The sequence below is a fragment of the Plecotus auritus genome, assembly GCF_963455305.1.
Source record: "Plecotus auritus genome assembly, chromosome: 2".
NCBI classification, from domain to species: domain Eukaryota; kingdom Metazoa; phylum Chordata; class Mammalia; order Chiroptera; family Vespertilionidae; genus Plecotus; species Plecotus auritus.
Window position 1 is genome coordinate 173,528,771 of NC_137771.1, and position 12,158 is coordinate 173,540,928.

General features: G+C 39.2%; 1 protein-coding gene across 1 annotated transcript in view; it reads right to left on the reverse strand.

Annotated features, from left to right (window-relative positions):
- The window catches only part of UBXN7 (UBX domain protein 7), a 75,422-nt gene that overhangs the window by 33,014 nt on the left and 30,250 nt on the right, over positions 1-12,158 (reverse strand). Inside the window, exons 2-3 of the mRNA XM_080656666.1 lie at positions 5,216-5,363; positions 2,651-2,718 (exon numbers count right to left, since the gene is read on the reverse strand). Of these exons, the coding sequence (XP_080512792.1) occupies positions 2,651-2,718; positions 5,216-5,363 (216 nt within the window). The remainder of the gene's footprint in view (positions 1-2,650; positions 2,719-5,215; positions 5,364-12,158) is intronic.

Consider the following 12,158-nt stretch of genomic DNA (forward strand, 5'->3'; position numbering starts at 1 on the left):
ATTAAATGAAATTAATTTTTACTACTTCATCCAGAATTATTAAACAAAATTGTCTTTTTTTAATAACTGCAAGTGTGTGGCAGTGAAGAATTCAATGAGTAGTAAGTAGTACAGTTTGGTGCCACTACCCTGATTTAATTAAGATGCAGCAGTTTAACCCATCATTACTTTTTTCTTTTTTTTTTTTTTTCTTTTTTTTACATTACTTTTTTTCTTTAAATATTTTTTATTGATTTCAGAGAGGAAGGGAGAGGGAGATAGAAACATCAATGATGAGAGAGAATCATTGATTGGTTGCCTCCTGCATGCCCCCTACTGGGGATCGAGCCCGAAAACCAGGCATGTGCCCTTGACCAGAATAGAACCCGGGACCCGTCAGTCTGCAGGCCAACGCTCTATCCACTGAGCCAAACGAGCTAGGGCCCATCATTACTTTTGAGCCATCAATCCAAATATCAACACCGTGAAAAAAGCAAATAACTTATTAGCATTATTATAAAAACAGTTTTGATCTTACAGACACCCTGAAAGGGTATTGGGAACCCTTGACCACACTTTAAGAATCACACTTTAGCCCAGCTGGTGTGGCGCTGTGGTTGAGTATCAACCTATGAACCAGAGTTCAATTCCCCGTCTGGGCAAATGCCAGGGTTGTGGGCTTGATCCCCAGTGGGGGACATGCAGAAGGATGATAATCTCTCATCATTGATGTTTCTATCTCTCTCTCCCTAAGGTCCTCTATGAAATCAATAAAAAATATATATTTTTAAAAATCACACTTTAATACTGTCCTAAAAACAAGTAATTCTCCAAAGACCTTCCTTAAGTTATAATAAGGTCCAATAGTAACAGTTTAGACTGAATTCCTAACTGTATAAAGTCATTCTCATCCCCTTCCTAATGTATATCAAACCAGAAGTAAAAGGAGAAAAGTGAGATTTCAAATGGGAACTCTTTTGCCTCTGTTCAACTAACAGCACAAAATCTATTTCCTGTTGTCTTTCTCCAAAGATCTCGCCTTCTTCCTTGCAATAAAGAAAAGATAAAACTTCCAAGGTATTACTCCTTGGCTCTAAAAATCTATTCATAACATTTATATTTTTAAAAATTATTATTCTGGTATATTAACAACACAATGGCTAAATCAAACAACACAGAAAGCAAATATTATACTTCAATATTCAGATCTTATCATTTTCTTCCTTCCATCTCTATTTCTGAATTGAAACAGTGTATTATTTTATTTCTTACTACAGTAAACTCCAAAGTTAAAGATCAATCTTTAAAAAAACAACTTTCAACTAAGGTGCTTTTTCAAATCAAAAGATATGGCCCTGGCCTGTATGGCCCAGGTGGTTGGGCATCATCCCATGCACCGAAAGGCCGCAGGATGGATTCCAGGTCAGGGCACATACCCAGGATGCTCACTCAATTCCCAGTGAGGGGCGTGCAGGAGGCAACAAATCAATGGATGTTTCTCTCTCACACTGATGTTTCTCTCTTGCCCTCTCCCTTCCTCTCCCTCTAAAATCAAAGAAAAACATTAAAATAAAAAAAGATATGGTTTATATAAAACTAACAAACAAAATAGAAACAGACTCATAGATACAGAGAACAGACTGACAACTATAGAGGGGAGGGAAGAAGGGACTGGGTGAAAAAGGTTTAAGTAAAAAAGGATTAAGTAAAACAAACAAACAAACAAACAAACAAACAACCCTCATTAGACAGATGATGGGGAGAGATAGGAGAGGGTAAAGGGGGGATAAGTGGTGATAGAAAGAGACTTGACTTGGGGTGGTAAACACACAATACAATATACAGATGATGTATTATAGAACTGTACCCCTGAAACCTTTAATTTTATTAACCAATGTCACCCCAATAAATTCAATTTTTAAAAATATATGGTTTATATGCTTTTCTTCATCCCTGTCTTACTATTTTTTTCTCCTTTAGTCTAGTTTACCTATAAAACTTTTCATGGGCCTATTTCTCTGCATTACTGTCCTCAGTATGTACTATATAGATTTCTATGCATTTGTCCACCCAACTAGATTACTTTATCTTCAATTTTTTAATATACCTTTTAATGTCTACAATATTTGGCACACAGAAGGTAAATAAGTGTTTATGAAACTAAAACTATAAATTTTCTTTAAATCTGATTAAACATCCTATTTTCTACCATATTTTCTTTGCACCCAGATAGATATAATTTTTTTTACATGGATATGGTATCATTTCTTCTTTGTTCAAAATAGGAATAGCTTGTCTAGAAATTAAGAAAGAGTGAATGTAAGGCATATCAAGACAGTAAGATTATGAGAGTCAGGTAGGTATCCAGAACATAAAAATAATTGGAATCTTTAATGAGAGATTGACTGGTTTCCATTATAAGGCACAGTTCTTTTTACTAATTTTACTCCTTTTGGCTTCCTATAACAAATATCAACATTTTAATCTGGTTCACTCCTTGGAAAGATCAATTGTACAACTTTCCTGAGAAGAGTACAGAATTACAAGATAAGAATTGACTCTATACTTGAAGTAACAACCTGAGCAAGCCTTCACATCTCTTGATTGCTTCATTAAAATCCTAGAAACAACAACAAAGTCAAACAAAACTAAGGAAAAAAGGGAAACTTACCACCAAACAAAGGTTCTGGTTCTACCAATATTTCCTGCTTTTGAGGAATTGGGGCACGAACTTCTTCTCTATTAAAAAAAGTGGAAAAATATAAAAATGAAAATTTTTTTGCTACCTGTTTCCACTGTAACTATTGTGAATGCATTCAAATTAACAAGTAAAATGAATACCAATCTTAGTGAATTTTAGGAACCACAGTGATAAATGATTGTTAGATGGTTTCCATATAGAGATCAATTGGAATATAGTACATGGCACAGATATCTCAAATAATTTACAAAGGAAGAGAACAAACAAAAATAAAAAGTATTTCCCCTTTCCTCTCAAGTTCTCTACCCTAAATTCTTTCCACAAAAAAAGAGAAGGAATTAAAAAAAATTTAATTGAAAAACATTGGCTTAATAAAAGCATTATTACTACCATATAAAATAAGTAATTAAATTACACAGATATAATAAAATAAGCTTAAACAAACATGCAGTGAATTTGAATTTTATGCTAGTTATGAAGATGGCCAACATAGGTATTGCCCTGAATTATTTATTAAGTAGACCCTACTATACACAATACAGAAAAAGTAATTACTCCTCTTATAAAAGCCTATAAACTCTTCAAAGTTTACCTCTAGAGGGTTTACTAATGATCTACCTCTTCCAGTAAAAAAATACTGTTGATATACTGTTACAATGGTGTATGTTCCTTTAAATATCAGTTTTATAGTTTTAACCCAAATACTCAATTCTGCTGATTAATTTTCATAGCAAATAGTAAGTTCCAAATTTATTATCTTCCTGTTTACAATAAATGTTAATTTAAGCTAGGCCCTATGTTTTTCATTCAGGTGTGTCTAATAATAATAGCTGAACTGAAGGCCCTGTTTTTTGATATGTGAGAGTTGAAAATCCAAAACATACTTTATAAAAATAAGGTATGTATATTCATTTGTCAACAAGAACTAAAATCCTGTAATCAAATAACTAGACAAAGAAATATGCAATAAGCCAAATGACTGAAGAATAAAGGATAATTCAAAATTATGTTAATACTTTTTCCTACTAGATATCATTCACTGCTTGCACATAGAATTTCATTGATCTGAAGATAGGAACAATGTGTCTGTAAGAGGAAGCTCTATTAATCCTCTTCCATCAAAGAGAAATAGGTCATTATCTTAAGAAAACTAATAATTTAAAAAACATCTTCTACCTAAATAAATCTTTCCATTATTAGCATACCTCACTTTTATATATATATAATTATTTCAATCAGTAGTAGTCCCTATACAGAAATACTTGATTATTACATATTTGAGGGTATCTGTTCCAAATTGTTAACTACCTAACAAGATGGAAGAATGGAACAGAATAAGGTGAACTGTAAACAGTGAAAATTACAGTTTAGGAATTAGGAGTCACTATCAAATGTTAACCAATTAGCAATACAAATAATCTAAGTCAAATTATAATGTAATTCAGTAGGGAAAAACATTCACTTATCAAAACTATTTTTAAACACAATTAAGTTAGTTCCCAAATCTGCTGTGAATAACCATTACCCAAGTTTCTATAAAATAAATAATGTTTTCATATTGATTTACACGCTAAGTTGAGAGAGAATGGGATATCACACCTGAACTATATGGCCAACATTGAGAGAGAAAAGAACTTTATAAAATATTAATAATGATCTCTAAAGTTCATGCTTCATGTGGAAACGATATTACTCTGGAACCTGGAACTATATCAATAAAAGAGGCAAGAATGCCCTGAATGTTATTTGGCCTCTTAAATTTATGTCTAATTTGGTAAAAATAAAATCCATGTCTTCTGCCTATCCCTATTTAAGGAGATTCCTCTACTTTGTATCTCATCTTATAAACACTGAATTATAAAGGAGTATGAGTAGTAAAGTCTTACTTAAGATCTTTTAAATGTGTGTGTTTTTTTAAATCAAACATTTTTCCTTTGAGTAACATTCATTTCTAATATTTTCCAAAGATTGTTGGAATTTTGCCCAAAAGGTATTCATTTCAAACTCTCATTGGTATCAAATGTAAAGGGCAAAAAATAACAAATCTACTTCACATTTATGACTATTCTCTATATAGTATGGTTCCATATACTGTAGGTGCTTCTAATAACATGTAACTATTTAAGGTATAAAAGACTAGAATTATTTTTCAAAATTTTTTCATGGCAGCTCAAAACTTTCCTAGGACAATGTAAGAAAATCCAGAATTGGGAAATCTCAACTTTATTGGGTTTTACTTCCATATCTGCTACTTAAATGCTGTGTGTGTAACTTGGGAAAATAGCTATGCCTCTGTTTCCTCAGCTGTAAAACATGGGTAATAATGCCATCCTACAGGATTCTTTTGAGGATTAAATAATAGATAAGACATAACAGTGCTTTTGAGAATTTAAAGTGTAAAAAATTTCTATTTGACACTTTTTCAGATGCTCTCAACTATAATTTTTTTTCAAATACTGAGAATTAACCTGATAAAAATGCAGCTACTCAATATAGGCAGGGGGATGCTCCTAACAAGAAATAATAAATTCATACTCTGTGTGTGGTCTAACAGTGGAGACACTTGCTGAACTGGTACTGGGCTCTTCAGCGATTCCACCACCATCCAAAAACATTGTGACTGCCATCTCCAGATTATTGTTGCAGGCTTCAAGCATATGTTTCCCTACACTTTCACTTGCACCTGAAATAGCAGAAAGGTTAAAGGTTAAAAAAAAAAAAGACACCTTTTTATATTCAGTTCTTAGAATACAGAATTCCCCAAAACAGTACATTTTCCCTTTAAGAATGAATGACTTAGCCCAGTTGGTGTGGTTCAGTGGTTGAACCCATGAACCAAGAGTTCCCTGGTTCAATTCCCGGTTAGGACACATGCTCAGGTGTAGGCTTGATCCCCAGTAAGGTGTGTGCAGGAGGCAGTCAATCAATATCTCTCTTCCATAGATGTTTCTATCTCTCTATCCCTCTCTCTTCCTCTCTCTCTAAAAATCAATGAAAACATATTTTAAAAAAACACGAATGTCTTTAAAAAACCCTGTTTAAACTTCTACACTGTTGGCACATTCTCCCTCTCAGGAGCACGCCTGTGCCTTTCCCTTCCCCCTCTTCATCCCCACAGGTGTGCATTCCCCAAACTCTAAGGGTCGCCACAAGACTTGCAACCAGGGGAGCAAATGGGCAGCGGCAGCTCAAGCTGGGCTAACTCCCTGAACGTGTATCCAAGGCCCTTTTCTCTAACTTTCCAGTGAGCCAAAGCAGCCCCACCTAGGCTCTCTCCTGTTGCTTATTCTATCTTAAGCCCTTCCCTGTTTCACTGTCCCCAGCTTTAATAAACATAATCTTAAAGTAATAATTATAAAATAAAATAAACAAATTTCTACACTGTTGCTATAGTGTGGCATATACAGAAGTAGAAAAGAAAGTAGCCCTAGCCGGTTTGGCTCAGTGGTTAGAGTGCTGTCCCATGGACTGTAGGGTCTTGGCTTCGATTCCTGGTCAAGGGCATGTACCTCAGTTGCCGGCCCTGGTTGAAGCACGTGCTGGAGACAACCAGTCAATGTGTCTCTCTCACATCGATTTGTTTCTATGTCTCCTCCTCCTTTCTACTCTAAAAAATCAATATAGACAAATATGCTTGTGTGAGGATTAACAAAAAAAGAAAAGTAGCAGCATTAAAAGCTTTCCTTCATAATAAAAACAAAAACTAAAGTATTTACCTGACATTTCTTTAAATGGATTGACTATATATTTGTTAATAAACTGAAAAAGATAAAGAAAAATCAAAGACTACATTCCAGAAAATTGGAAAATTAAAGAATACATTTCAGTTAGTATTTCTTTCTTTCTTTCTTTTTTTTTTTTTTTTTTTTTTTTTTTTAATCCTCACCTGAGGGTAAGTTTTTATTGATGTTAGAGGAAGGGAGAGAGAAACATCAATCAGTTGCCTCCCATATGCACCTTGACCAGAGATCAAACCCACAACCTGGGTTTATGCCCTGACCAGGAATCAAAAGCACAAACTTTTGATGTAAGTAAGTCGCTCCAGCCAACAATATTTCACTTCTATTAAAAAGGAAGCATTTTTCATAACAGTGGGAGAGTAGTGAGAGAGAACATTTTTGTTGAAGATATTACTAAGTCAAAACCTGGTAAGAAATCTTCATCATTTAAAACTGGCCCTATCACACACATTTGTAAAGCCAGCATAGTCTTCCAGATGGAATATAAATTAGAAAAATAATTTTACAATATGTATCAAGAAACATAAAAATACTCATTCCTTTTTATGACCCAGTAATTTGGGTTTCTAGTAAAAAGATGTATTCTCTATTATTTACTCTACATAATACATGCATAAACATATCCAGTATAACTTCAGTTAATATGAAAAAATGGAAACAACATAAATATCCAATAGTAGAGTCTGATTTATAGAATCCTATCTAATAAGAGTAATATGCAGATTGACCATCACTCCAACACACAAGATGGCTGCCCACATGTGGTCAAAGATCCTGCCCCCATGTGGACACAAGATGGCCACCACAAGATGGCCAGCAAGGGAGGGCAGTTGGGAGGGACCAGGCCTGCAAGGGAGGGCAGTTGTGGGCGATCAGGCCAGCAGGGGAGGGCAGTTGGGGGCGATCAAGCCTGCAAGGGAGGGCAGTTAGGGGTGACCAAGCCGGCAGAGGAGGGAAGTTGGGGGCAACCAGGCCTGCAGGGAAAGGCAGTTGGGAGGGACCCAGGCCTGCAGGGGAGAGCAGTTGGGGGTGACCAGGCCTGTAGGGGAGGGCAATTGGGGGGGGACCCAGGCCTGCAGGGGAGAGCAGTTGGGGGAGACCAGGCCTGCAGGGGAGGGCAGTTGGGGGGGACCAGGCCTGCAGGGGAGGGCAGTTAGGCATCAATCAGGCTGGCAGGGGAGTGGTTAGGGGGTGATCAGGTTGGCAGGCAGAAGCGGTTAGGGGCAATCAGGAAGGCAGGCAGGAGAGCAGTTGGGAGCCAGCAGTCCTGGATTGTGAGAGGGATGTCCAACTGCCCGTTTAGGCCCGATCCCACCGAGGGGTTTCAGATTGGAGAGGGTGCAGGCTGGGCTGAGGGACACCCGCCCCCCCCCCGCCCCATGCACAAATTTCATGCACTGGGCCTCTAGTTTATTTGATAAAACATATTGTAGTCATTAAAAAGCATCACAGGGCCCGGTCAGTGCGGCTCAGTGGTTGAGCATTGACCTATGAACCAGGAGGTCACAGTTCAATTCCAGCTTGGGGCATGTGCCTGGTTGCGGGCTCAGTTCCCAGGGTGGGATGTGCAGGAGGCAGCCAATCAATGATTCTCTCTCATCTTTGATGTTTCTCTCTCTCTCCTTCTCCCTTTCTCTCTGAAATCAATAAAAATATATTTAAAAGGGAAAAAAAAGCTCCTCAGGCTTTCCATTGGCATGACTTTCCTTCTACCTGAATGCTGTCCCTTAAATCTACTTCAGTGAGGTCTGCTGGTTGTGTGTGCAGGGGGAGGAGAGGGTCTGACAATGTCTTTATTTTGCTGTCATTTCTGAAAGACAGTTTTACTGAATACATGTTCTATTTTCTTAAGGCTGGCAGCTATTTTCTCTCAGTACATTGAAGACAGCATTCCAATGTCCTCTGGCTTCTGTTGTGCTTCTGGGAAATCAGTTGCTAAAGAAAAACATTTGTATAGTAATCTGTTGTTTCTCTCCAGTTGCTTTTAAGCTCTGTCTTTGGTCTTCTGCATTTTCACTCCAATTTGTCAGGGCTTATTTTATTTCTCCTCCTTGGGATTCACTGGACTTCCACGATATATAAGAAGTGTTATTTTTTATCAATTCTGAAAAATTCTCAGCCACTTTTATTTAATAACTAGCAGCCCGGTGCATGAAATTCATGAACTTGCGGGGGGTGGGGGAGGGGCATCCCCTCAGCCCAACCTGTGCCCTCTGGCAGTCCGGGAGCCCTCAGGGGATGTCCAACTGATGGCTTAGGCCCTAAGCCAGCAATCGAACATCCTTAGCGCTGCCGCAGAGGTGGGAGAGGCTCGTGCCACTGCCGCTGCACTCGACAGCCGTGAGCCCGGCTTCTGGCTGAGTGGAGCTCCCTCTGTGGGAGCGCACTGACCACTAAGGGGCAGCTGCTACGTTGAGTGTCTGCCCCCTGGTGGTGAGTGCGCGTCATAGCAACGGGTCATTCCACCATTGGGCTGAAACCAGCTCTCCAACATCCCCAGAGGGGTCCCATATTGTGAGAGGGCACAGGCCAAGCTGAGGGACCCCACAGGTGCACAATCAGGGCTGGGGAGGGACGTGGGAGGTTGGCCAGCCAGGAAGGGATCGTAGGAGGGCTTCAGGGCGTGTCCAGCCCATCTCGCTCAGTCCCGATCCGCCGGACCCCAGCAGCAAGCTAACCTACCGGTCGGAGCATCTGCCCCCTGATGGTCAGTGCACGTCACAGCAACTGGTCGACTGGTCAACTGTCTGCCACTTGGTGGTCAGTGCACATCGTAACAAGTGATTGAGCGGCCTTAGCATATCATTAGCATATTACACCGGACACTTAGCATATTAGGCTTTTATTATATAGGATTATTTTACTTATTTCTTTCAGAGAGGAAGGGAGAGGGAGAGAGAGATAGAAACATCAATTATGAGAGAGAATCATTGATTGGCTGCCTCCTGCACACCCCACACTGGGAATTGAGCCCACAATTGGGAATCAAACTGGGACTTCCCAGTTCATAGGTGGACACTCAACCACTGAGCCATGCTGGCCAAGCAAATATATGTTACAACTCTTCACTCCAGGCTGTGCTAATCTGTTTTGTGAGCTGTTTTTTATCTGTTCTTTGAACTTTTAATTTCAGTTAATTTTTTATAATTAGAAGTTCTGTTTTTTATTTTTTCCTAATCTGCTTGGTTGTGTCTCAGAGAGCCTTACTTCATACTCATGTGTCAATATTAATTAAACTTACTGGACAAAATATAAACTTTCTGCAGTCTCTAGGGGTCACTGTCTTATTTCTGCTGGCTCTTGCTTACTGTCCCATGGTCTTTGTACATTTTGTGATTTTATTTTATTTTATTTTTTTTGCTGAGATCTCATGTGCTTTGGAATTTTAACCTGCAAATTTTTGAAGCCTGGTTTGAAGGTTCCATTCCTCCTAAGAGAATATGATTTGATAGATTTTGTAAGGCACCTGTGGGCACTTCAAATACATTCTTGACTTGAAATTTTACAAGACAACATGGGAAATGTGACCCTGTAGGGACCATTGTTATAAATTCTCAGTGAAGCTATCTCCTGCCACTCTCCAGCTACCCAGGTTGAAACAATAAAGTCTCAACTTCATAAAGGAGCAGTGGTCTTCTTTCACACTCCTCTCCTTAGGAAAGCCACAAGCTGTTTCCTGTTTCATATGCCTTAACACACTATCAAAAGAGGTCAATGCCAATCAGTTTGGGCAGATTCCATCAGGATGAAGGCTTGCTTTAAATCTAGCTAACATCTGCATTCCCATTTACATTTTTTAGTCTCTGTGTATTCCTTACTTTCTTGCCAGATCAATGATACATTCTCTAAGATTTTTTAAAATACACATTTTTTTCCAGGATTTTTTTTCTCAACAGGAGAGTTATCCATGCTATCTCTCTAGTTTAGCCCTACTGCCAGAAGAAGTGCTGGTTCTACTCTTAATATATCTCTCATATGTTTTCTCTACTACTATCTCTGAGGCTTTGTTTCTTTTTCTTTTTTAAATATCTCTAAGGCCTTAAAGCAACCCCTTAATACTTCTTACTTGAATTACCACAATAGGCTTCTAACTAATCATCATTTTATCTTCCACCTGTCTGCTGAGGTTGTGTTCCAAAATACAAGTCTGATTGTATCATACCCCAATTTAAATTCTTTAATGATTTTCTGACATCTACAAAGTCCTTATAATCTGGAAAACCTTTGTGATCAGGTCTCAGCTATCTTTGCCTCTCCTCTTCCAAATCCTACACAATTTAGTATACTAAAATACATGCTTGGAATATCCTTATTCTCCTCATACCCCCCTCTCTCCTACTTCATCTGGTTCATGTATGCTCAACAATCTCCCTAAGTGTTACTGTGTCAATTTGTGTGCTAAGCATTCTCTACACTACCTCCTCACTCCTAACCCTCTGACACTCTCTATAATCTATATATATAAAAGCCTAAATGACCGTCTGACTGGTAACTATGACGTGCACTGACCACCAGGGGGCAGACACTCAATGCAGGAGCTGCTGAGCTGCAGTGACTTGGCAGCTGCAGTTCTCAGGAGGGAGCCAGATTCTGGGGTGCGTCACCCGAGAACTGCCCTCTCACAATCTGGGACCCCTCGGGGGATGTCAGAGAGCCAGTTTCGGCCCGATCCCCGCAGGCCAGGCCGAGGGACCCCCACTGGTGCACGGGCACCAGGCCCTGGTATAATTAATATACATGGATATACTACTAAGCAGTAAATGTTGGTTTATTTTCTGGCTCCTCCAAAAGAAAAGCTTCTTAAACACTGGGACTAGTTTTTTGCCTTGGTATCCCCAACATTTAGCAAGTTTGCTTGCATGTGATCAATGTCTAATAAACTGACTTAGCACTACCTCACAGTACTCAGCTCACCAGTTATTACACCAGGGAAGGGCCAGGCTTCAGCCAAAACAACTCTTCTATATATCCTTTGAATTTTATACTGTGTACATATATTCATATTTTAAATTTCATTTATAAAGCAATATGGTTACCCTACAGAAATCACACACTGCAAATGGATACAGAGGATAAATGGAGGTAAGATAAAATTTCCAATGAGAGCACCATGTACAAATTTTAAAAGTGCTTATTCTCAATGGAAAGTGAAAATCATATGCTCCAAAAAACTGTCAGATGACATAGCTTTGTCTGATAGCTGACAAAGACATATTCCTATGATGTGAATGAACAAAATTATTTCATGAAACATGAATGGAAAAAAGCATTAATATACAATATCATGTTTTAACCAGAGGCCCAGTGCACAAAATTTGTGCATGGGTACGGTCCCTAGGCCTGACCAGCGATCAGGGCCATCTTCCCTGGCTGCAGCACCAGGCCCCGGCCCCGCTGCCACCCACCCCCGGTTCCCCGTTCACCATTGGGCAATCAGAGCCTGCAGGTGGGGGTGGGGGTGGGGGGAGGACTGAGAGGTTGGCTGTTCCCACCCGCTCACCAGCCCCACCCCCCACTTCCCAGTTCCCTGTTCCTATCGGGCGATTGGGGCCTACGGGCTAGGGGCACCTCCTGCATTAAGCGTCTGCCCCCTGGTGGTCAGTGTGGTCATAGCAACCAGTCGTTCTGCCATCTGGCCAATTTGCATATTACCCTTTAATTATATAGGATGTTAATTAAACATATTATAGCCCTAGCTGGCATGGCTCAATGATTAGAGCATTGCACTCCATCCCCCC